General features: G+C 50.0%; 2 protein-coding genes across 2 annotated transcripts; both read left to right on the top strand.

Annotated features, from left to right (window-relative positions):
- Window positions 1-2,056: 2,056 nt before the first annotated feature.
- Window positions 2,057-18,395, top strand: LOC128275167 (neurofibromin). Its single transcript, XM_053013578.1, has 11 exons — window positions 2,057-2,116; window positions 2,961-3,104; window positions 3,195-3,381; window positions 3,447-10,385; window positions 10,454-10,737; window positions 11,795-12,445; window positions 13,669-13,764; window positions 14,766-14,968; window positions 15,057-15,243; window positions 15,354-15,519; window positions 17,324-18,395. Exons 1-11 carry the CDS (start codon window positions 2,057-2,059, stop codon window positions 17,455-17,457), a joined length of 9,051 nt encoding a protein of 3,016 aa, XP_052869538.1. The 3' UTR covers window positions 17,458-18,395.
- A 319-nt stretch (window positions 18,396-18,714) lies between these two features.
- On the top strand, window positions 18,715-24,382 carry LOC128271762 (uncharacterized). Its single transcript, XM_053009394.1, has 5 exons — window positions 18,715-18,871; window positions 18,975-19,104; window positions 19,199-20,614; window positions 20,744-20,895; window positions 22,469-24,382. Exons 2-5 carry the CDS (start codon window positions 19,019-19,021, stop codon window positions 22,531-22,533), a joined length of 1,719 nt encoding a protein of 572 aa, XP_052865354.1. The 5' UTR covers window positions 18,715-18,871; window positions 18,975-19,018; the 3' UTR covers window positions 22,534-24,382.
- The last annotated feature ends 1,259 nt before the right edge of the window (window positions 24,383-25,641 follow it).

Raw genomic sequence — 25,641 nt, forward strand, 5'->3', positions numbered from 1 at the left:
CGCTGACCAAAGCACGAGAAACGCGGAAATACGACGACAAAGGCGTACCGCTGGAAGGTTGTCACGTCCGTGTCCGGGCCCCGCTAACGGAATTCCAAGAAAGGATCGCCCATTCCAGACAGCACCGAAAGAGTGCCAAAAAACCGAAAATCGCTTCAGGTCCTTCAGGTTGTAGACTTATGAAGCGCCAAATAAGAACAGCAAAACCCCATAAACACGCACTCTCCCTAGATCGGGGGGCCATTGGGGCAAAAAGTGAACGATCTAGCGCTAGTTTTGACCATGACCGCGGCCGTAAGTTGGTAAAGGTAAACCGGTCAGGCGATGGAGCAGAAGAAACTGCAGTGGAGCTGTGTGTGTTCATCGGCAAACGATGATGATTTTCGCTGGGGTCTCAACGAGCAATTCGTGGCAGCGGCCGAGAGGCGAAATGTCGAAAGTTTGCCGGAACTTTGCATATGAATTCGATCGGAGGGTAGTTATGTTGGGGAGTGCGTTGTAATTACTCCACCCGAATAGAACCGAATTGAGTTTATATTTAACATATAATCCCTTGTTCCCTTGATAAACAGCAATGCATAGATTCAATATATCTTTGCTGTATCTCCGATTTTGTTCAATAATCATATCTGTCCACCGGTCAGCGTATTAGCCTTTTAAATAAACTCGAATCGAACGATAGACGTCACTGACTAGTCGTTACACTAGTGATTAAGTCAACAGCACGCAACTCTCAGTCAAAAGAGCCTTCGAGCAGCTTCCCGGTCCAGAAGTGCACCGGTGCACCGGGCCCCGCACACCTAATGCATGTTACCGGCAGTCATTAGCGAGTACGGGGAATTCCCCTGCACTCGCGGGCGACATCAGCTGGCACAAGTACATAAATATTGGCGCTCCAAACAATTGCCTTCCATGGTCGGCACGAAGTTTTACTACCCCTTCTACGTTTAACTACGATTGTTCGGGGATTGGTTTTTCCAACTGATGCCGAAGCCAACGACTACCACAACGCCATCCTCATGACGTGGGGGGCTACAGTAAGGTCAGCCGGCGGTTAGAGCAGAGCTAGAGGGGGGCCATTTAGCAGCAGTGTGCCATCAAATTCTAAACCACAAGCGCTTCAACGTCGCACAAACCTGGGACACTGATTTATCACCATCGACGCCGAGAGGTCGTTTGCCAAATCCGTTGGTTCGTGAAGCGGTCCTTCTTGACTCATGCCGCGCACCGAACTACAACAATGTTTACAGCGTGACTAAATTTGTGTGTTTGCTCCAGCCTCTGAATGGCCGATGCTACGTTTTAATGCATGATCTGTATCGCGGCCTCACAGAATGGCCACAACGTCGAAAACGAATACAATAATCTCGGATTCTGGTAATGATTGCCATACGAAAAGTGTAACCGAAAAGCGATGGAAACAGCGTGGCGAGTTTCATTCCGCTTTTCTGGCCCCGAATTGGAGTTACGCAGCAAGAGTACCGTAGGAAGTAAATGGAGAGAGGTCATTTCCACCGACCGGAAGTGGGTGGTTGAGTGAGATGATTTCAAGGGATAGTGTTGTTGCGGTGCATTGTTGCGGTACAATGCCGAATGCCGCTCGCAGCACGCGTCTCAGTCCCACAGCGAACCGGTTTTCCAACTTCATCTCTTCAATGCACGCGGGCCCGCGGGCCGATGATGACGTGCGCATCGAATCGATAATGGAAATCTTAGAACAATAATAAACACTCTTCACGCCGGCCGTTGTGGTTGGAAGGACCAATGAAGGACAATCGCTTGATTGAAACCGGTATTGAAATTACAATGCCCGTGGCTCTAATGTTTCAAACATTAGCCATTTTCGAACAATGGCTCCCCGGTAGAACCGTACAACAGTCGCCACTGTAGCCGCGAAGGCAACCCTGGGCGCCCGTGATCTTGGCAGCTGTCATTTGGGTGAAAAATTTTCCCCAAAGTGCTGGTGCTGGTCGGTCACGGAACTGCGTACGCTCCGTGAGCCAAGAGTGAAAATGTGGTAAACCGAGCCACCAGCGGGCAGTGAACGGTCCACGAAATGGCCACGCAAAAACCGGGCGAGTGGGCCAACTCACTGTTGGCCCGGTTCGAGGAGCAGGTACGCCGTAGTCTCAGAAAGTCATTGGCTGCGCTTCGCTTTTTCGCACCGTTGGGGCAGCGCCCCATTCGGAAACCAGCGGGTGACCCTGCGTGCGTGCGTGCGCGGAGGCGAAGGAGGAAAAATCGATAATGTCTGTCCCCACAATCACCCGCCTCTTGGCCTACGGGGCATCGGAATGCGCGCGCGTGTGTGTATGTATGTGCCTGTGTGGCTGTTTGTTGTGTTTTGAGTGCGCGCGTTGGGGACACTTTCTCGGCTCGGCGCGATGATGGCGTTTTTCGCACGGTCGTGACAGGCGCACCGGGGGCGTTTCATGAATGAATTTCCGTTTCTCCGCCCGCGTCGTCCGCGATCGGTTTGTTGTTGTTTTCGGAACCGTGCAGGGTGACATTTGTAAGGTTCCGCGAGATGATGCTAAGGGGAAGTATTGTTGCCACCGGTCGGCGAGCGATTGGGTGGTGAAAACCCCCTCCCACGGGTGGTGGTGGGGGTTTGTTTATGTTTATGTTGTTTTGCGCGCCTCAAAACTCTTTCGCAACGACAGCGGCGGCACAGCATCGCAGCAACAGTTGCCAACGTGTGAATGTGTGTGTTGGTGTCTTTGGTTTTCTCCTCGTTCTCTGCCTCCTCAGTTTGCATGAATGGGATTTGTTGACATGTGTGCATATGTGAACGCACTTGCGCTTAGCAGGCTGTGACGATGGATCGATTATGAGGCGCTCGATGAATGAACCGAAATCGGAACGCAAACTATCAATTGCAACGCTGCTATGGCCTAAACCTGTGAATGGGATAAAAATAAAAATGCGGTCGAATTGCTAATCGGTATTTTCGTTCACAGCTACCGTATCGTACTGGTCCGCACGGAACGCAGGCCCGGCTCAGCATCGACGAAACGATGAACTGCTTGATACAGATCTCACGCTACCGCTTCTCGCTAGTCATATCCGGGCTCACGAAAATGCTGCAGCGAGTCAACGAGATTGTGAGTAACGACCGGTCCTCTGCTCCGGTCAGCCTGTCCGCTCCATCGCGACCACGACGATAGGGCGCCGATCTGGAAACCTGAGCCTAGTTTATTGTCTTACAGTTCCAGCCGCCGGCATGTCGTGGCCACGAACCCGAACGCTGCTGCTACGATTCGCTCATCATCATCCTCGAGACGCTGGAGCGCTGCCTGTCCGGCCAGTCAAAGGATACCGCCCGATTCGAGGAGGCCATGAATGTGAAGTTGTTGCTGCGGGAGATTTGTCAGTTCATTGGTACGCAGTCAACGGGACGATGACCAATGGCGCACGGGGTACTGATGGCTATCGCTCTTTTGTAGATATTCCAAATGAAAATAACCAAAATGCCACCTCACTGAAGGCGCTAGCGTCGAAGGTGTTGTTTGCACTGTCCCAGAACCACTTCGGAGCGGTGTTCAATCGGATCTCGGCCCGCCTGCAGGAGCTGAGCACTTGTGCGGAAGAAAATCCCGACTACAGCGACATCGAGCTGATCCAGCACATCGATCTGGACGTGCACCGGCTGACGAAGCTGCTGACGGAGACGATACAGAAGTTTAAGTCGCTGAAAAAATCGGCCCACATGATACTGCTCAGTTCGCTCGAGCGCGCACTGTGGAACTGGATCGAGTTCCACCCGAAAGAGTTCGAGGACTTGCAGCGCAACCCGAACGAGGAGCTGAGCAAGTGTTGCGAGACGTTCTTCGACATCCTGGATTCGTACTCCGAGAACAAAAAGGCTCGGGCGGCCGTTTGGCCCCTGCAGATCATGCTGCTCGTGCTGAGCCCCAAGGTGCTGGAGGAGATCGTGAACGCGGACACCGGTGCACCGTGCTCACCGCGGCACATCAAAAAGAAACACTTCATGGAGGGCATCAAGAAAGGGCTGGGAGCGCACGCCTCCTCGAAGCAGTCCACCGAGTCGGCCGCCATCGCCTGTGTGAAGTTGTGCAAAGCGTCGACCTACATAAACATTAACGACGCAAACAACGTTACCTTCCAGCTCGTGCAGAGTGTGATCAACGATCTGAAGGCGTTGCTGTTCAATCCGGCGAAACCGTTCTCCCGCGGGCAGGGTTTCAACTTTCAGGACATCGATCTCATGATCGACTGTTGGGTGTCGTGCTTTCGTATCAAACCGCACAACAACGAAGCGCTCAAGGTGTGCCTGAGCTTAAACTCTCCGCCAGCGTACCACTTCGTGATCGTGAGCTCGCTGCTGAAGATCGTCACGCAAGCCCGGCTTCCCTGGTGGCCACAGATCGATCTCGTGTACGCGCGGTCCGGTGAACTACGGGGACTGTTTACCGATACGCTTAACAAGGCCACGCAGGGCTACATCGCCCACACGCCGCTGCGAATGATCACGTCGCTGACGCTGAAGTCGAAAGATGCACAAAGTAAGCTCACGCGGCCGGACGAAGGACCGGCCCACAAGGCGCTGCTGCTGCTGATGGTACGGTTGATTCACGCCGATCCGATGCTACTGTTGAACAGCCTGGGTAAGGCGGGCCACGAGGTACAAAGCTCGACCCTCGAGCTGATCAATGGCCTAGTGTCGCTCGTCCATCAGCCCACCATGCCCGATGTGGCGCAGGAAGCGATGGAAGCGCTGCTGGCGCTCCACTCGCCAGACAAGATCGAGGTGTGGAACCCGGAGGCACCGATCAACACGTTCTGGGACGTAAGCTCGCAGGTCCTGTTTTCAATCTCCCAAAAACTGATCCAACATCAGATCGCCAACTACACGGACGTGCTAAAGTGGCTGCGAGAGATACTGATCTGTCGCAACACGTTCCTGCAGCGGCACAAGGACTACGCCAACGTTGGCAGCCAGATCGCCATCTGCCGGCAGGCGCATATCAAGCTGGAGGTGGTGTTTTTCATGTACCTCTGGTCGGTCGATTTGGACGCGGTCATGGTGTCACTTTCCTGCTTCGGGCTGCTCTGCGAGGAAGCTGAGATCCGGTCCGGGTCGGACGAGCTCACGGTGGGCTTTATCCTGCCCAACTATCACCTCTACCAGGAGCTGTCGCACACCTCGGCCACGCTCACCTCGCCACAGAATGCGGAATCACGGTACAGTTTCTTCGAGCACACGCACGGCAGGGCCACGTTGCAGCGCAATATTATGTCGCTGTTGCGCAAGATTGAGCACTGCGTCAACGGTGTGCAGCCGGCCTGGGAGGAAACGTTCCGCAACTGGGAGGTCACCAGCAAGCTGCTGCAGAACTACCCCAAGGGCAAACCGGAGGAGGGCCAGGCAGAAGTGTTTCACCGCAGCATGGGCAAGCGAAGGGCTAGCCACCAGAGCTCGGAGCACGATCTGGAGGAACAGATCACCGAGTGGGCCAACATGACGTGGTTTCTGCTTGCCCTCGGTGGTGTCTGTCTGCAGAAACCTCGCAACCAACGGCAGGTGCAGCAGGGCTACAGTCTACCAATCGGAACGCCGGGCCCCTCGTTGATGCAATCAACCACCTCGCTGTCGGGTTCCAGTTCCAGTTCGGGCCGTGGTTCGATGCATCCGATCATGGGTTCGCTCGTATCATCGATAGGCCCCGGTAGCAGCCAGGAGGTGCAGTACTGTCCCGTGACCCAATTCATTGGCCAACTGTTGCGTTTGCTGGTGTGCAACAATGAAAAGTTTGGCCCACAAATTCAAAAACACGTCAAAGAGCTCGTCGGGCAGGAGATGTCCGCCCAGCTGTACCCGATTCTGTTCGATCAGATTCGATCGATCGTGGAAAAGTTCTTCGATCAGCAGGGCCAAGTGGTGGTGACGGACATTAACACACAGTTCATCGAGCACACGATCTACATCATGAAGTCGGTGCTGGACGGGCGCCAGAGCAAAGATCAGAACGATCAGCCGGCGAACGCGGAACACCTGGGGGTGACGAGCATCGAGAATCTGATGCTCGCGATCGTACGCTATGTGCGGCACCTCGACATGACGGTGCACGCGATCCACATCAAGACGAAGCTCTGCCAGCTGGTGGAGGTGATGATGAAGCGTCGCGACGATCTGGCCTTCCGGCAGGAGATGAAATTCCGGAACAAGTTGGTCGAATACTTGACGGACTGGGTGATGGGCACTTCCCATCAGATTGCCCCTCCCGGATCGGGCGATGTTACGATCATTACGCGCGATTTGGACCAAGCGTGCATGGAGGCGGTGGCGGCGCTACTGCGCGGACTTCCACTACAGCCGGAGGAATCGGATCGGGGCGATCTGATGGATGCGAAGAGTGCACTGTTTCTCAAATACTTTACCCTTTTCATGAATCTGCTGAACGATTGTGTGGACGGTTCGGAGGCGGACAAGGATACGAACAATCCCCCGCTAATGCCGCCGAGGCCGCGTGTCGCAGCCGGCAAGCTGACAGCCTTGCGGAACGCCACCATTCAGGCGATGTCGAATCTTCTCAGTGCCAACATTGACTCGGGCCTGATGCACTCGATCGATCTGGGCTACAATCCGGATCTGCAGACGCGAGCAGCGTTCATGGAGGTGCTGACGCAGATTCTCCAGCAGGGTACCGAGTTCGATACGCTTGCCGAATCGGTGATGGCCGATCGGTTCGAGCAGCTCGTTCAGCTGGTGACGATGATCAGCGACAAGGGGGAGCTACCGATCGCGATGGCACTAGCTTCCGTAGTGACGACCTCGCAGATGGATGAATTGGCTCGCGTGCTCGTAACGTTGTTCGATGCGAAGCACCTGCTCTCGCCACTGCTGTGGAACATGTTCTACCGCGAGGTCGAGGTGTCGGACTGCATGCAGACACTGTTCCGGGGGAACTCACTGGGCAGCAAAATCATGGCGTTCTGCTTTAAGATCTATGGCGCAAGCTACCTGCAGGGTTTGCTGGAACCCCTGATAAGGCCACTGCTGGAAGAACCGACCAGCAGTTTCGAGGTTGACCCGGCCCGGCTGGAGCCCAGCGAAGACATCGAGGTGAACCGGAAGAACCTGATCGCCCTCACGCAGAAGGTGTTCGATGCGATCGTCAACTCGGCCGATCGCTTCCCACCGCAGCTACGCTCGATGTGCCACTGTCTGTATCAGGTGCTAAGCAAACGGTTCCCAAATCTTCTGCAAAACAATATCGGCGCCGTTGGGACCGTAATCTTTTTGCGCTTCATCAATCCGGCGATCGTATCCCCGCAGGAGCTGGGGATCGTGGGGAAACAGGTTCCGACTCAGATCAAGCGTGGCCTGATGTTGATGTCGAAGATTTTGCAAAACATCGCCAACCACGTGGAGTTCTCCAAAGAGCAGCACATGCTGTGTTTTAATGACTTTCTCCGGGCGCACTTTGAAGCGGGTCGGCGGTTCTTCATCCAGATTGCATCCGACTGTGAAACGGTCGATCAGACGTCGCACAGCATGAGCTTCATCTCCGACGCGAACGTCCTGGCCCTACACCGGTTGCTCTGGTCGCACCAGGAGCGAATCGGTGACTACCTTTCGAGCAGCCGCGATCACAAGGCCGTCGGTAGGCGCCCGTTCGATAAGATGGCGACCCTGCTGGCGTATCTCGGACCACCGGAACACAAGCCGGTCGACTCGCACCTGCTGTTCTCTTCGTACGCCCGCTGGAGCTCGATCGACATGTCGTCGACGAACTTCGAGGAAATCATGGTGAAGCACCAGATGCACGAGAAGGAGGAATTCAAGACGCTTAAATCGATGAACATCTTCTATCAGGCCGGCACGAGCAAGGCGGGCAATCCCGTGTTCTACTACATCGCACGCCGCTACAAGATCGGCGAGACGAACGGTGATCTGCTGATCTATCACGTGATCCTCACGCTGAAACCATTCTGTCACTCGCCGTTCGAGGTGGTGATCGATTTCACGCACACCTGCTCGGACAATCGCTTCCGGACGGAGTTCCTGCAGAAATGGTTCTACGTGCTTCCGGAGGTGGCGTATGAAAACCTGTACGCCGCGTACATCTACAACTGCAACTCGTGGGTCCGGGAGTACACCAAGTTTCACGATCGCATACTGGCCCCGCTCAAGGGCTGCCGGAAGCTGATCTTTCTCGATTCGCCTGCCAAACTGAACGACGTGATCGATCCGGAGCAGCAGAAGCTTCCGGGGGCGACCCTCTCGCTGGACGAAGATCTGAAGGTGTTCAACAATGCACTCAAGCTGAGCCACAAAGACACGAAGGTGGCAATCAAGGTAGGACCGACGGCCCTACAGATCACCTCCGCCGAGAAGACGAAGGTGTTGGCCCACTCGGTCCTGCTGAACGATGTGTACTACGCGTCGGAGATCGAGGAAGTGTGCTTGGTTGACGATAACCAGTTTACACTTTCGATCGCCAACGAAAGTTCGCAGCTCAGCTTCATCCACAACGATTGCGACAATATCGTGCAAGCGATCATACATATCCGCAACCGGTGGGAGCTCAGCCAGCCCGACTCGGTCACGGTGCACCAGAAGATTCGCCCGAAAGATGTGCCGGGGACGCTGCTCAACATGGCGCTCCTGAATCTCGGTTCGTCCGATCCGAACCTGCGGACGGCGGCCTACAATCAACTGTGTGCACTGACCGCCACGTTCGATCTAAAGATCGAGGGCCAGCTGCTGGAAACACAGGGTCTGTGCATCCCGTCGAACAATACGATCTTCATCAAATCGGTCAGCGAAACGTTGGCCACCAACGAGCCCCACTTGACGCTCGAGTTTCTCGAGGAGTGCATCCAGGGCTTTCAGCGCAGTACGATCGAGCTGAAGCACTTGTGTCTCGAGTACATGACACCGTGGTTGGCGAACTTGGTGCGCTTCTGCAAACCATCGGACGAGGGCAAACGGCAGAAGCAGGTGGCCCTGATTCTCGAAAAGCTGATTAATCTGACGATCGAGCAGAAGGAGATGTATCCGTCGATTCAGGCGAAAATCTGGGGCTCGATCGGACAGATCCCGGAGCTGATCGATATGGTGTTGGACAATTTCATCCACAAGAGCGTCAGCTCGGGGCTCGGCTCGCCGCAGGTCGAAATTATGGCCGACACGGCGGTGGCTCTCGCGTCCGCCAACGTGCAGCTCGTGGCGAAGAAGGTGATCGGCCGGTTATGCCGCGTGATGGACAAAACGTGCCACTCGCCAACGCAGTACCTGGAGCAGCACATGATGTGGGACGATATTGCGATCCTCGCCCGTTACCTGCTGATGCTGTCGTTCAACAACTGTCTGGACGTGGCCCGCCACCTACCGTACTTGTTCCACACCGTCACGTTTCTCGTCTGCACGGGCTCACTGTCGATGCGTGCCTCAACCCACGGGCTGGTGATCAACATCATCCACTCGCTCTGCACTTGCACCAAACCATCGTTCTCGGAGGAAACACAGCGCGTGCTGCGCCTGTCGCTGGACGAATTCTCCCTACCCAAGTTTTACCTGCTGTTCGGTATCAGCAAGGTCAAGTCGGCCGCCGTCACCGCGTTCCGGTCATCGTGTCGCCACCCGAACGACCGGTGGCTGGGCAATGAGCGTGTTTCGCAGGCACCACCGGCCGATCGGGAACGTTTAACGTTACCGTCGCTGGAGGTGATCACCGAAGCGCTGCTGGAAATTATGGAAGCGTGCATGCGCGACATTCCGGACTGCGACTGGCTCCAGACGTGGACCTCGTTGGCGAAGAGCTTTGCGTTCTGCTTCAACCCGGCCCTGCAACCCCGGGCACTGATCGTTTTCGGGTGCATCTCGAAGAGCATCACCGATCAGGACGTAAAACAGTTGCTGCGCATTCTCGTCAAAGCGCTCGAGTCTTTCAACGACATTATTCTGCTCGAGGCGCTTGTCATGTGTCTGACGCGTTTGCAGCCACTGCTACGCCCGGAATCGCCCATCCATCGGGCACTGTTCTGGGTGGCCGTCAGCGTGCTGCAGCTCGACGAATCGACCCTGTACGCGGCCGGGCTGGCACTGCTCGAGCAGAACCTGCACACCCTGAACTCGCAGCAGCTGTTCGACAACCAGAACATTGCCGACGTTATGATGGCGACGCGGGAACCCCTCGAGTGGCACTTCAAGCAGCTCGATCATGCCGTCGGTCTGTCGTTTAAGTCGAACTTTCACTTTGCGCTCGTTGGCCACCTGCTGAAGGGTTTCCGCCACCCGACGCCGACGACCGTATCGCGCACGTCCCGCGTGCTGACGATGCTACTGGGCATCATTGCGAAACCACATCGGCGCGACAAGTTTGAAGTGACCCCCGACAGTGTGGCCTATTTGACGGGTAAGTGACGGAGGATGTGGTGAAGCCGGCGAGGAGCAGTGTCGTAATTTGTTCGGGTCTTTGTTTAGCGCTGGTCTGCTTCTCGGAGGAGGTGCGTTCGAGGTGTCACGTGAAACACACCGTTCCTCGGTGGCCGGTAGAATCGGGAGGATCGGGTGATTCGGGCAGTGGCAGCAGCAGCGATCCCTCGGCCCCGAACTCGGCCGGTGGAGGGCCACTGTCCGGTGGCAGTGGTGTCGGTGGCTCGACCGGCTCCGCTGGCCACGGCGTACGGCGACAAAAGTCGTGGGACATGCTGGACCAATCGGCCATCCAGTTCGCTCGCCAATCGCACAAAGCGCAACAGCATCAGGTAGGCTCGGCAATGCGTAGTGGTGCACCTTGCGTCACTCTGTTCCCCTCTGAGCCCTGGCCTGGCCACCAGGCGGTTACCACTTTTCCACAGTTCTGCCCAGGCTACTCCATTCTGGAACTTGTAGTGGCCCCGTCGTTCCAAAGTGTTTTGCTTGTCACTCGTCGATCGTGGCAGCTAAGGCAAATATGATAAGAATTACGAAAAGAATACTTCAGCATTCGCCGCAACATTTGGGGCTACGCTTTTGCTCATCAATGTTACTGTACCCCCCCATTGTATATCTTGTGTTGAAAGCTAAGGACCTCATATAAATACATTCCATCGTATCCTTCGTCCATCCATCCGTCTCTTCCTCTGTTTTCTGTAACTTTCTAAATGGATCCTTATCATTGGTTTCCTATCTGTTAGAGCGAAACAAGAGACAAACCATTCGCATCTAAATGTAAGGTAGCTTTGTCGTTGGTTTAATTGTTCCGTTGATAATGGTGCGTTGGATACTAACGATTCGATCTTTGGTTTTGTTTGAACATTTTCGTTAAGTCAAAAATTAACCTGCGCATCTTTGTTTAGGTTCTGTTTCTAGGTAGATCGGTGTTTTGATGCTCGATAGAGTAGTAGAACGATCGCGTTGGTGTACTTTTGGTACAATCATCAACATGTCTTATGTTGTACATATTTTACATAGTAATTGTTTCGATCAAGTTCAACAAACAGTATTCGTATATGTGTTTGCCACTATCACCTGTACATAAAATTCCCTTCAAGCCCCGTACATTCGCAATCGTGTAACGTTGATCGTCATGTTAAATGTGTACCACTCGCACACGATCGCGCAACATTCGGCGCTGTCCTCGAAACTCATGAACAGGAAAAATGACACACTCAACGTTTACATAACTGTCTCTCCCGAACTGAACTGAATCAACTACAACACAACTTTTACCCAACACTCGGGACGCCGAAACGGGACGGGACGTGATAGCGATAGTAAAAGCAAAACGAAAAAGAAACGAAGAAACAACAATGCCACCCTCCCTTTTGCCCGATTTTGTAGGAACCGGTGGTTATCAGAGGAAAATCTTGGAGAAGTCTCGATTCGGCGCAAAATCCGCACCTGGGAATGATCAGTCATTCCTCTTTCGTTACTCACGGTCCTTCCAACAACATCATCATCAACCACAGCAACACTACCGCTACAACTACTACCACAACAGGCAACAGCACTAACAACAACAACAGCACTAACAACATGAGCAGCAACACTAACATTCCTACCAATGCTAGTAATACTTCCATTACCACTACCGGAGCGTACCAAAGCCAGCGGATCGATTTCCGGAATCGTCGCTCCTCCTCCGAACCCGTCAACCACGGCCAGATGATGCTGATCAATCCCAACGTGGCCAAACTGATCGCTCTCAATCAGGGGCACACGCCCAGCTACGGGTACGGTGCCGCTGGTGGTGGCACTGGCGCAGTGGCCGGTACCATCACTGGCTGCGCTTATGTTGCGCAACAGCAAGCGACCCCCCACGGGTATGCGGCCGCGTCGCCACTGCCACCACCAACACCGGCACCGCCCGTACCGACTCTGGCCCCGGTTCCGGCGGGTTCGACCGGGGACGATGAGCCCGGCGCTAAGGGGACAAAGGACGAACCCGAGAACTTTATCGTCGACTGCTTGCAAGACATATCATCGATCAAAGTAAGAGCTCCCGCACTGCTACCTTCTGTTCCTGTTGTTCAATGCTGTCCAGTCTGTCTTTTGGATTCTTGTGCTACTCTACTTGCTACTCTTGAAATCGAATCCCACGAAACAAAAAAAAATGCTCAATGCTCCCTACACTAACCCGAAATTCCCGATTGTTGTTTGCCACCAAACAGCAAGCCTCATTATATATCTTTCTACAATATCTCTGCAAACTCTACTATCTTCTCTTGACACACTCTTGACTCTCTGTTGCTCTCTGTTGTTGTTACCCTTTCTCTATAGTTTCCCACCGGGCGAACCGGGCCTGCATTTCCGCCAACTATTTTCCGTTTCTTGGTGTACCTTTTACGTTTCCGGCATATTCGCTCGTTGGTGCCACACATCCACATGTTTGTTGATTGTTTATGCGAATGTTACGGTGTGCTACTATTGCTCTCAGCGGTTAGTTCCAAAGTCTCATTTAGTGCTGGTTTCTGATGTGATTCGTGAATCTATTTTCGTTTAAAAATGTTTTCTGTTTTATTATCCATTCTTTCTTTTCCGAATTGTCTGTCTGTATGCAACGTGTCAGCTTGACCGTGCGTTTGAACCAACTAAATTAACGATTGGTGAAAGATCGGATCATAGCAATCGGTGGAACGTAGACGAAGATTCCAAACAACTAAATTTGTTGTGAAATTCGAAAACAGACGCCGTTCGTACCGTCGACATTTCCGGTTGTCCGCGGTTTGTTCCTAGATGTGTGATTTTATGTTGTAACGCCTGGTTCCTTTGTACCCTTCCCCCCGTTTGGCCGTTCTTTGTGCTGGATTTTATCAAACAAAAAGCAATATTTCCGTTACCATTGTGTGGTTGCTCTTGTGCTCACCTCTGTTTTTCTATTTCTCTTTCATTCCACATGTTTTCTAATGATTCTGCTGCATGATGACAAACCGCCACACGCGCCATACCGCGTCACGATTGGTTTACTTTGACAATCACTGTGAAAATCTGTTTTATTTCCTGTGTGTACTATGTTTTTTTTTATCAATTACCGTTTCCAACGTCACAAACTAATGTAATGTCAATCTTTTTTATCCCTTGGGTTGATGTATCATTTACATGAGTCACTTTTTATTACCACTTCTAACTGTTCAAACACTGTTGTTAACTTACTTTACCCACCACTTACTGTGTTTTAAAAACTGAAAACCCAAACCAAAAAACCCAACCCAAAGATTGCACGAATGCTCTTCAAAACCCACCGCTCCTTCTCCGTACCGACGACCAAAGAACGTCCGGTTAAGTCACCGCGGATTGACGATCGCCACAAGGTACCGGATTTTAGTAATGCGTGCAAAAATGCCTCTCGAAATCACGAAAGTAATTCTTTTACGCTGTTGTTCACTTGTACTGAGCTCTCTTTCACTAGCGCCTCTATATCTCTATTTTCTCGCTGTATTAAACACCGTTCTTGTTTTGTTTTCTTCAATGTATGGATAAACGATTTTTTCGAATCTTTTGGTCTTCGACTCTTTAGTACACTCTCCCAAAGCGCACGTCAAATTTGTGTTCGGGCAGTGAGAAGTCCCGCAGATTGCTTTCTCTTGTTTTATACTAAATGAATTCTTGCCACACACACCCGCGTGCTTCGAGTGATTCCGGACCCGGACAAGGTATGATTTTGGGTCCGTTAAGTTCACTGCTCTACTCGCGTTGAGATGCGGACACTACTCTAAACTGCTTATGTGAACACCGTTTGCTAAACGTGCCATACTTGTAAGCCACAACAGCTAAACAATAATATTCAAAGCACTACGCATTTGTTTATCGGTTCCCAATTTGGTATGCTACATGCTAAAGATTGAAATAAGATTTCTTTACCTAACAGTTCACTTTTGCTACCTTGAAACTTCCACTAGTGTTTCCTTCACTCACTGCCACTTGTACTTGCTTTGTTCCCCTATTTTCTCGTGAACAGCTCCCTATTGTTCTGTACAACTCTTTATCTCTCTATCTCTCTTACTCTCTATGCTAGATACAGCCTAGCGTTAATTGGTATCGCCTAGGAGTACTGGCTTTCTTTTTAGAAACAGTTGCATTGAATCTTGCAGGTAGACACTAGCGCTAGAGATTAACGTCTCGATCCACTCTCTTCTCTTACCTGAACATCAGTCACGTGCTTAGACCATTAGAGCCCATGCTCGGGAAAAGCGCAGCGCACTTGCCCATCTCTCGGTGCAGCGTTGCCACCGGCGAAGGCAGTGTCCTTCCGACACGGAACTTTTGTTTCATTTCCGTTTTCGTACACTTTTGTCTCTCGAAACCTTCACAGGAACGTGGTTCACGGTCGTCCGTTTCGAACGAATCCAACGTGCTGCTCGATCCGGAAGTTTTACCTGACTCGTCCACCCAAGCACTGGTGCTGACCGTACTGGCAACCCTGGTGAAGTACACGACCGATGAGGCAGAAACCCGTGTCCTGTACCAGTACCTTGCGGAGGGTTCGATCGTGTTTCCGAAAGTATTTCCTGTAATGTGAGTAGATCGTTTTAGTGCCGGAGGATCATATACTGTTTTCCGTACTTTATAAAATATACTGAACTGAATCTATTTTCCACTACAGCCACTCGCTGTTGGACCAGAAGGTGAACAATGTCCTATCGGTGTCCAACGATCAGATCGTGCTGGCGTCGGTGCAGAGCATCATACAGAATATGCTGGCCAGCGAGGACGCCAGTCAGCAACCGTTGCACTTTCTCCAGAGCTGCGGCTTCGGTGGACTGTGGCGCTTTGCTGGCCCCTTCACCAAGGTATGACGGGGGCTGTCAACCCGTGGGACCACGGCCATGGTATCGATGATCGGGCGAAGCATATCTAACGGAAGCACTTCTCTCGATTACGTTTCATGTGGCCCAAACAGTACAACATGATGGTGGAGTCGTCCGAGCTGTTCGTCAACTTCCTCGAGGCGATGGTCGAGACGTGCCTGCCGGTGGAGGAGAGCACGCCGATGCCGCCATCACCACGTCCGTACAATCTCAGCTCCAGCCTGAGCAGCCTTACTCTCGGCTCGCCGACCGACAAAGGTTCCTCCTCTAACTAATACTAGACCGAGATGTTCCTCTGTTTTGGTTCCGTTTCACTGTTTTCTCGGTGTACTGTCCGCCGCAGTAGCAACGACAATCACCGGCCGCCCTGGTCGAGTAGTTTCTACCGGCGGCTACGATCGTTATTTACTCGCTGTGTCGATCAGTATTTGTAGACTCGTTTGGCCTCGTTTATATTTTTCTTAATGTCGATGTTGATTATAGTTTTCGTACATATATTCACCATCCATACACATTTATCCACACGATCATGATCGCGACCGGACGCTCTCGCGATCACCATTTTACGTCTTGCTACCGAACTGTACGTTGTGTGTTTCGCTGTATTACTGTGTTTTACTTGCATTACAGAGGAAATCTCTTGACCGAACAAAGCAGAAGGCGGGAACGTTAATACTTAAGCTTCTATAGTACCTGTACATCTTGTCGTTGTGCTTCTTTTTTACATGCCGCGAGTGCGGTTGCGCTGCAGCTATGCGTTTTCAACATTACTGCGAACTTTTTACTGTAACTCTACTCCCTCTCTCACTATCTCTGCATCCCATTCGTAGCCCTTTGTTCGTGTGTGGCACTGCTAGTACATCATCTACTTGCTCTGACTAGCCAAGCACCTGAAGTGCGATCGATTACGTTAAGCTTTGTTCCATATTTTGTTTTAAAATCTTCTTACACCGCGGCCGCTCTTCTGCCGCTTAATGTCCAACCTATCCAGTGCCTGGGAGAAGCCATAATCAAAATGACGCGAAAGCGAATGCCAATGCTATTTAGTTAATGGAGCACAGCTCGTACATACATATGTATTTTAAAAGAGTACTCTCTTGATAGAACTAGTTAACCGTAGTGCAGGGCCATGATAGAATACTTGTAGGAACCAAATCGATCTTCCTTGCCTCGTTGCAATGCCATAAAAGTACTTCACCGAAGCATCACGTTCATACTCTATTTATTGTTAGATTATCTACTATATTGTAAGTTGTTTTTTGCACAGTCGTAGGCATTAAACAGGCTAGCCAATAACGTAACTCGTCTTAGTCGTCGTACAGTGCTGCATGTTACTGGAAAGTGGACCTATTGAAGGGGCCTATTCAGTATTGCCTAGACCCGGTCCCCAGTTTGTCTCCCTACCACTGAGCTACGACAACAACTTGCCCCCGACGTGTGCTGTAAGTTGGAAACGAACAAATAATACCCTCGTGTAGCAAGCCATAGAAGAGAAACTTTCTGAATCTGAACAACATTTCGTCTGCGTGTGTTTTTCTTTGCATATTTCTTCCGACGCATGTCCACACCACCAACAATAGTGTGTTCCCGATGGTTTCGTTGTAATGGTTTTCTTCTATTTCCGACCGGTCTCCAACGATTGGTCCTAGTCAGTCACACTCTTTTGATCTATTTTTCTTATCACACCTTCCTTTACTGTGTTTCAAACTTTTCACTATTGATCCCATTTTCGTCCTCTGTGTGTAGCTCTGTCGTTGTCTCTAATTTCTGTATCACTCTTTCTCTCTTCTCTTCTCTATGTACTTCTCGCTATCAACCGCTCTTACGCCTCTTCTAACTATATTGATCCTTTTCCATTGCTTCGATCTGAATCAATGCCCCCGAAATGGAAATTGAAAAATATCGCTCTCCATGTCCCTCTTCAACGCTTCAATGTGTGAAAACTGGTCCGATTGGTTTGTTTTTCATTTTGCTACCCGTGTTTCGATCCTTCGGTTATGTTCGCTCGATCGTCACCGATCGTGCGATCGTGTTTTGGTCGTTGTCCATCTTTAACACCTAGCGTTCTCATCAGAATCCTTAGATCACGACGGCTTTAGTGGTAGCGTCAGTTCTTTACGCCGGGCGTCCTGCAGTAAGGCGCGCACGACAGGCTCCAAGCACCGTTTCATAGACAGCCCGACGCACAATATTTAGTTGGAAGTTTGGTGGAGTGCCGGCGGTGGTCGATTGTTGCCAACCCTCGCTCCCGTGGGAAGTCACCGACGGCAACCGGCGGCCAGCGAGCGGCCACGTAAGCCACCGACGGTCGGCGCCCCTGACGAAAGCCGTCCCGGATAACGGAAGCACAGAGCGGGGCGCCAACGGACACATACCACTGGCCAACAAGAAAAACCGCCAAGAGCAATTGACCTATTACTTAGTACTTAGATCATAGTTGCACACTGAGAAATCCAAATCTTTCGGTGTGTCCTCTTACCACGCACATTAGTAGTAAATAACTCACCTTTTTGCTGCCATGCCATGTTATATCGTATATTTATTGTCCTTTCGGCGGGATTGGCGTACCGAAAAGGGGGAATGCATTGTTACCAAGGAAGCCAAAGGGGGGAGGCGGCGGGGAACCAGAACTGAAATTGTTAAACTATGTTATTTGAGCCTCTGGCTAACAAAAATCAGGAAAGCAAAGAGCAACCATGTTTAGAAATCTTACAGTACCATAAATGTTGACTCATGTTTGATGAACTACGTCACACAAGCACAAGCATTGGTAGGTTTTTGAGCTAGCAAATACGATTGGTGTTGATTTCGTGTTCTCAGCTTAAGATAGAAGAAACAAAACACATATGCGCACACATTTTTGGCCACGATCATCGTACGAGGGACGGGGGTTGTTTGCTTCAACGAGCAAGGCTGAATGAATCACATTTAACAAGATAGTAGAAACATACGAAAAACTCGCAACAACAACGAATCCCAACCCAACAGCCCTGAATCGGCTCGCAAATTTGTAACGAATCGAACAGCACACTATTTGAAATCGAAATATATTTCGCTAGAAGGATTTTAAATTTAAAGCAATGTTTAGAGACTGTGGTCGCGCGCGTGCCACTTGCATTAAATGTATATTTTATAAATGGATTCTATCAATAAATGTTTGAGCATCACCAGAATCATCATCAGAATCACCCGTTTTTTCGATGTTGCTCGGGAACCGTTAGTTTAAAGTGCACGCAGCGGCAGGCGAAACGGCACGAGCTGTCAGTGGGGCGTTTCAGGCTTTCCACGCCGTTCCTGCCGGGCTTGCTATGACGCATTCGCCCTGCGCTGGTTTTTCTCTTCTGTGTGCGAGGGCCGAAGCGAAACCACCGTTCGCACTACTACCACTGCACCGGTGAAGGTTTTGCAGCGAAGCATCGCAGCACTCGGCGCACAGCCTAAACGGGACGCCATTTTGGAAGGCTGAAGGCAAACGCGACCGGTCCCGTGAAAAAAGTGTCTCTGGCGACTGTTTGTGGTTCCGTGGTTTCGGTTGCGTGTATTATTGAGTGAATTACCGGCCACCTATCCGTGCAAACATCTGCAGCATCCAAATAGGCGTGAAAACCAGGTGAATGAGACGTTGATTCCGCGTATACCGCTCCGTCCGTGTCGGTTTCGAGTAGAGTTATTGATTTTTCGGTTTCCTCCTTATTCCCATTGGTGCTAGACAGGTTATAAAACACACCGCGCGTAAAGTACGCTAAACGCATCACAAATGATGGACATGTCGTCTGGCCCACCTAGGGGTGGCTATCGAGGACGGGGTGGTCCTCCCCGCGGTGGTTACGGCGACCGGGGCAGGTAAGTGATCCGTTTGGTCGCCCAGAACCAGAATCAATCTGCGCTGGAGTTTTACTGACCACTGGTTTGCGTATTTTGTTCGTTGCTTTGGCAGCTCACCATTTCCGTTCAGAGGCCGCGGTCGAGGTGGTGGCCCCCCGATGGGTGGTCCGCGGATGGGTATGGGAGGTCCACCGATGATGCGCGGCGGACGTGGGGGTATGATGCGAGGAGGTGGGCCTCCGCGCGGAATGGGAGGCCCACCGGGACGAGGTGGTGGCCCACCAATGTCCCGCGGGGGTCCCTACGGTGGTGGCCGCCCGATGGGCGGACGAGGCTATGGGGGCGGTGGTCCCCCGGCGTCGGTAGCGAACGGATCCGGAGGCCCTCCATCGTCGATTGCCGCTTCGGAAAATGGTGACGGAAGCGCCGGAAAAGGAGTGCCAGAAACGAACGGTGGTAGCACCGCCAAGGCTGTCTCGACGTCCGGTGGTGGCGGGGGCGGCGGTCAAAATGCTGCCGCTGGAGGCGGTTCCTCGAGTGGCGGTGGTGCACAGTCGGTTGCGGCAAATTCGACCGAAACGGAGCATCTGTCGCCGAAACAAACGATCAAAACGGCCGACTCGAGCAGCTTGGCGACGGTGGGTTCGCAACAGGAATCGTCGATTCAATCGACGCACTCGTCCTCGCCGTACCACTCGTCATCGCGCGGCATGTCACGCGGACGGGGCGGCGGAGGTTTCATGTCCCGTGGTATGGGTCGCGGACGCGGAGGTTATGGCGGCGGTGGCGGAGACTACGGGGGCCCGAAACCGTTCCGCGGTGGAATGGGTGGAGGACGTGGACGGGGCGGCGGTGGCTATGGTGGTGGTGGCGGCGGGGGAGGTAGCTATGGTGGAGGTTACGGCGGTGGTCCGAACGGCGGCGGAGGTGGCTATGGCGGCGGAATGGGAGGCGGTGGTGGCGGAGGGTATGGTAATGCTCCACCTTCGTCCTACAATCCGATGGGTGGTTACGGTCAGAACAGTGGTGGTGGCGGTGGTGGCCCGGGCGGTGGCTATGGTCAGGGGCCACCACCTCCGCGACAGTTTGACTCCCGCCAGGGCGGAAACCCGTCTGCCGTTCCGCCGATCAAGCGCGGAGGAATTCCGGGAGCCGGCGGACCACCGGGACCGAAGCGAGGCCGCTACGACACTGGACCGCCAAGCCGCGCGCTGCCCCCGAAATCAATGCCGCCGCATCACGGTTCTGCGGCACCCCCCGTACCTTCGTACAGTGCCCCTCCGCAGACGATGGCCAACCACGGTGGCTACAGTGATCCGAGCGCTCATGCTCCGCCGCCCCAGATGGAGCACCAGTACACGCACTCGGCGGCCGCCACCAGCTCGACCGGATACGGCAGTGCAGCGACACAGCAAACTGGCTACGCTACCAACGGGTACGGCCAGAGCTCCTACGGAACCACGACAATGGCCAGCACCGGCTACCCGAGCACTGGTACCGAGTACGACACAAGTCACTACGACTATAGGTAACATTTTCTCGCGCCCGGCTTTTCCGTTAAATCAATCCCTTTTCGACTTGCTTAAGTCGACCATAATTTCGTCCATTTTGCTCATGCCCTGGCTTCCTCAATTCCCTTTCTCGTTCCCGAAAGTAGCAACTCGACCACGTACGATACGCGTTACCCATCCGGGTACACGCAGGACTACAGTCAGTCGTACGGCACGACCACCGACTATAGTGCGGTTTCGACCGATACTTACGCCAGTCAGCAGTACGACGATCGGTCAACCGCCTACAGTGGCTACGGTAAGTACCCATTCGGATGCCATTTTTATGTTTCTTTGTTTTTCTGTCATTATTTATTGTCCCCGTCCCCCGTTCCCGGTTTATTAGCAGAATTTCATATTTCTTTCCCGCAATGTGTACTTTCTGTTTTAGAAAGAAAAATGAAACCCACACTGTTTAGAAGGTTTCGAGCAGAAAATACCGCAGACATATACGTTTGAAGGTAGCAACTATTGGTCAGATAAGGAGGAAACCAGATATTGTTAAATTAACAATTGATCTTCCCTGCAAAGCTCATTTTTACGATTTGGATTGAAATCGCATTAAATAGTTACTCGAATGACTCAAGAACCAATTTCACATGGACAAAGAATCAATCCTGTGATAAGAATGGTACCAAAGAACCGAGAAAAAAGTCGAACATGAAAACTCCGCGCGCCACAAAGATAGACTCGTTTGGATGGAAAAATATCCCCTTTTAGTGTTAAACACTTAATTTCAACCCATCTTATCCTAGTCACCCTTGGGCAATGTTACATGTAGGAGCAAAAGACGATCGTAGTTGAGAGCCAAATAGGAGAATGAACGTTTGAACTGAACAGTACAAGGAGTAAGTGAGTGTGACACGAAAACATACAACAAAAGGGCAAACAATTCTAAATGGAACTGCCATGCCATGGAACTGCTGAAATATATAGTTTTTTTTTTGTAAAACACACACAAATTAAAGCAGAAAAGACTTATCGTGATACAAGCTGGTATAACCAGCAAAGTTGGCGCAAAATGGGCTACTTAGATTCTATGAAATTGAACGAACGCGTCACAATATCTAGTGTGTAAACTAAGAAAACACAAAGGCTCCATGAATCTGCAATTGTTGCCGACCAATAACCAAGATAAACATTTAAGTCTTTAATCGGAGGCATGTCAGCGTGAACACAAGCCTTTTATCGATGCAAACAAACAACAAATACAATGATGTGGAAGATGAAAAGAAACTACGATACTTAAAGTATCAAATGAACACTAACTAGTATGGTATCTACATATTGCAAATTAATGAGGCTGTAAAAAAGCAGCAACCTCCGGAACAGGGAGATGAGTTTAAAAATTTTCCAAAGTTTCAATCAAAGCTTCGCAAAACGTAAAACATTCTTCAACAGGCTCATGAAACTCAACTGCGGTCGTTAATGTAGGTGGATAGGCTTATTTTACCATGCCCAGAGAAAGCTAAGACCATTGAAGGTCAAGACTGTCAGGAATTGAAGTTAAGTGCATTTCCTCTGAATCTCCCACAAACACATTCGATGGACCGACCGACACAGTTTTCCTCCAATGGACGAAGAATGACGAACACTTGTACGGTCGCCCCTAGGGTTAAGAACATGGGAAAAGTCTCTATCAATTTTATTTTTATCTCTTTGTTAGCTGAAATGTTTTCTATCGTTTGTTTGATGAAGTATTGAATATTTCGCCAATAATTTTACTCTGTCCTTCCTGTTACCAATGCACCTAAAAACAACACACATTATCATTAACCTGTTCTCCTTCACCACCACTTCACTTTTCTCAATCGATATCTCATCTTCCATAGACGCGCAAGCGTATTCGCAGGGCTACGCAAAAACTGATCAATATGCTCACAGCGGTTATTACTAAACAACTAGAGGCACAAAGACACAGCCGAAAAAAGCAAAAACAGTACAGTGAAGTGAAAATAACACATGAAAAGAAAGAGCAAGACAGAGCCAGAAGAAGAATGAAGAAACAGTGCTGCAAAAACAACCACAAACCACAGATCAAAGCTCAGATCTCTTACGTCGTCGTCGTCATCATGCTCCATAGTCGATAAAAACGGCTGCAACACAGAGTTGACAAAAACCAAAACGAAGGGAGCGCACAACTGAACACACGAAGATGATGAACGACGAAGATCGTCTCCCCGAAAAGGCATAATCGACAGATAAATATGGTAACAGAGCTTAACTAAATATGAGAAAGTCATGCATAAACACACAGTATCAGAATATGATGAGTGGTATTCGAATCGAATTTCCAAACAAAGACAAAGAAGAAACTTCAAACGGTGGGCTGATGAAGCAAAGGCCGTCTATCGGTCACGGAAGCCTCAATCCGGCATCATACAAGTTGATTTTCTCTCAAAGGCGATACAAAATTCGTCGTGTGTCTCTCATCGTGAGTACGTAAAGCAGATACAACTGTAACCATCAAGGGCAACTTTTGCTTCCTTCTTTCCATTACACAACTACCGAGTGATGCGCTCTCCACTCGTAGTCTAAATGTAACAGCATATGGTAAATGTTTAAGTGTAACTAAGTAGTATTTAGGTCACGGGAAAAAGTTCGAACACAAGAATAGAATTTCGCTAACAATTAGAACGGAGATGAGTTTCGCGTAGAGGAGTCTATAGCAAAGCCTAGGAAGCAGAAGATCAGAAGCCGAGTTTGAGAAAGTATGACAGAAAGTATCATGAAGATATGGCGTATCAAGCTAGGCATTAAGCTTAGGCCGGTGTTTTGAAGCAGGTTAAATGGGTAAGGCGAGCTCTATCAACAAAACCGCATAGACACATTTCGCAGGCAAGCGAACAGAAAATGCATTCAAAAGCCAGCGTTAAAGTGGTCATAATCAATCAGTGATGAATTACCAGACATTGGGTTTAGCCTGTACTTTATGTAATAATGTTTTATGTGCTTTTTTGATTATTTGTTTCGAAATTATCGAAAATCGATAATAGACAATTTCTAACTCTTTTTTCACAACGAAAATATAGAAGGAGTGTGTGTATAGTTTTATTGGACAGTAGACTTGGACGCAATTTATAAAAACTTTTCTTTTCAAAGTTTAAGGTTTTCGAACAGTTAGTTATTATATTGTATTATTCATTTTCATTTCCCCCTGAGAAGAAAGATGACGTGAATCATTCGTTATTTTTGAGAACACAAAGAAACTGTGGGAAACAAAGTAATAGAGCTGGCAGAATTGCGGATTAACATGAACTTACAGAGTGCAAAACTGGAAGTAGATATAATTAGAGCAGGGATGCATGATCACCCAGACAAAACTCAGACTCTTTTGGAGCTTCTAGAGGCGTAATGACTTTTGATAGGAAAGTGAAAATGAGGTAAAACTATCGTTTACCAACCGGCGAAGAGGTAAAGATCGTGCGAAGGAAAGGTGGAGGAACAGATAACTGACTGCCTGGCAGTGTGAGCTCCAGAAAAGGGAGGTTCCAGATGTGCCGGTATATAGGGCAAGGCAACGTTCAGTAATCTTCCCAACCCTGGCTAGCAAAAGAAGATACATCTTAAAAATAATCATAATAAATTTGGTGACCACCAAAGAGAAGGAGAGAAAAAGAAAGAGCGAACGCGTTTCATTGCTTCGAAACCAATAGAAAATAATAAATAAGCGAAAGAGAAAAATTTCCACCACAAACGTTCACCTTTCAATGATACTGCGTGCCATAAATTATCTTCAAATCTTCACAGCCTGAAGTACCAAGTACCTGAAACGAATGCAAATCTGCAGCACCGCTCCAATAACACTGTCAAAGTGTGGGCTATACCTGAGATCAGGGTGTTTCCTGTGCTCGCGACGTTGCTCTGTCTTGTCTTCCTGTTTCATAGTGAACTTGTCGGATTTACTGTTATGGAAATGGAGTAGCCTATTTAAAATATTAACTTGGTCGACCGATCATAAAAAGGTAATTTTATATATGTGTTAAACATTAAGAATCTCTTCACAACACACCGTACTGAACAGATGGTTTTTAAGCACATTATTGGGGACCTTTGGGTATTAGAATCCCGAAAACGGCATTTTTGAAAAGGGGAAAAAGCACTTCAATAATGGCGAAAACAATTTTCATTCCACGATCGGACGAATTTAATTCGCGTTATGATTTTAATACGTTAATCATCATAAGCACATGATACGATGCGCCACACTAATAAGCCAAGTTGAACACTGAAACAATCGAAACGATTAAAAAGAGCTATAAGTTAATCTAAAAAATACTTGAAATGCTCAACATTATTTATATGCGATCGCAAGCAATCAATCAGTACATGCTCGAAGTGAGAAAACAATTGAAACGACGCATCAACAATTGACTCCGATGTGAGCTGGACGTGTGGGAAACAATGGGAAACTGAAACCGGTTTAAAGAGGGAATATATTGGGATGATGTGATCACAAAACCGAAAGAACTTGTCGACAATACGAAACGAAATCGTAGGCCACACAGTCATATGACCATGGTTTAAATAATACGCGGTTTGCAAACGGATCCGTATTACTCGAAAAACGGTTAACATTCAAAGAACGAAGAACCAAAATCGCTCGAACGCAGCGGAAACATTCAAACAGATCGCCAAAGCATCAATGGAGATCGAAGAGATAATTTTAGTCGATCTTCTAACGGCATCACTTTTTGTTTGCGATACTACAAATTCTTTTGCGTGCAAAAACAAATATGCTATGAATATGATAAACTTGTAAGAGCATGGGTTGAAACCACGATCGACACGAAACACGATCAACAATGAACAACTATGTTGTGGGCAAGAAAGTACGACAAAAGTAACAGATAAGCTGTGTCGGGTAAGTCGAATGATGCACGGTGGTGATAAACGGCACGATGATGCCCGTGGGGTTTTGGGGGACAGTACAAATACATTAATCTTATTAAACAGCAAACAGCAAAGAGATGACAAACTTCGGTATGAACAACGATAAACTGTG

The sequence above is a fragment of the Anopheles cruzii genome, chromosome 3 (genome assembly GCF_943734635.1).
Source record: "Anopheles cruzii chromosome 3, idAnoCruzAS_RS32_06, whole genome shotgun sequence".
Classification (NCBI taxonomy): Eukaryota; Metazoa; Arthropoda; class Insecta; order Diptera; family Culicidae; genus Anopheles; species Anopheles cruzii.

What these genes read in the sequence shown, in the direction of transcription:
- LOC128271762 (XM_053009394.1), top strand. Translation starts at nt 19,019, where the DNA reads ATGATGGACATGTCGTCTGGCCCACCTAGGGGTGGCTATCGAGGACGG. An exon ending in GGTTACGGCGACCGGGGCAG is followed by an intron (nt 19,105 to 19,198) that starts GTAAGTGATCCG and finishes TTGCTTTGGCAG; the next exon opens with CTCACCATTTCCGTTCAGAG. An exon ending in AACCGCCTACAGTGGCTACG is followed by an intron (nt 20,896 to 22,468) that starts GTAAGTACCCAT and finishes CATCTTCCATAG; the next exon opens with ACGCGCAAGCGTATTCGCAG.
- LOC128275167 (XM_053013578.1), top strand. Translation starts at nt 2,057, where the DNA reads ATGGCCACGCAAAAACCGGGCGAGTGGGCCAACTCACTGTTGGCCCGG. An exon ending in CAGTGTGGCCTATTTGACGG is followed by an intron (nt 10,386 to 10,453) that starts GTAAGTGACGGA and finishes GTCTTTGTTTAG; the next exon opens with CGCTGGTCTGCTTCTCGGAG. An exon ending in CGGCTCGCCGACCGACAAAG is followed by an intron (nt 15,520 to 17,323) that starts GTTCCTCCTCTA and finishes TTTAACACCTAG; the next exon opens with CGTTCTCATCAGAATCCTTA.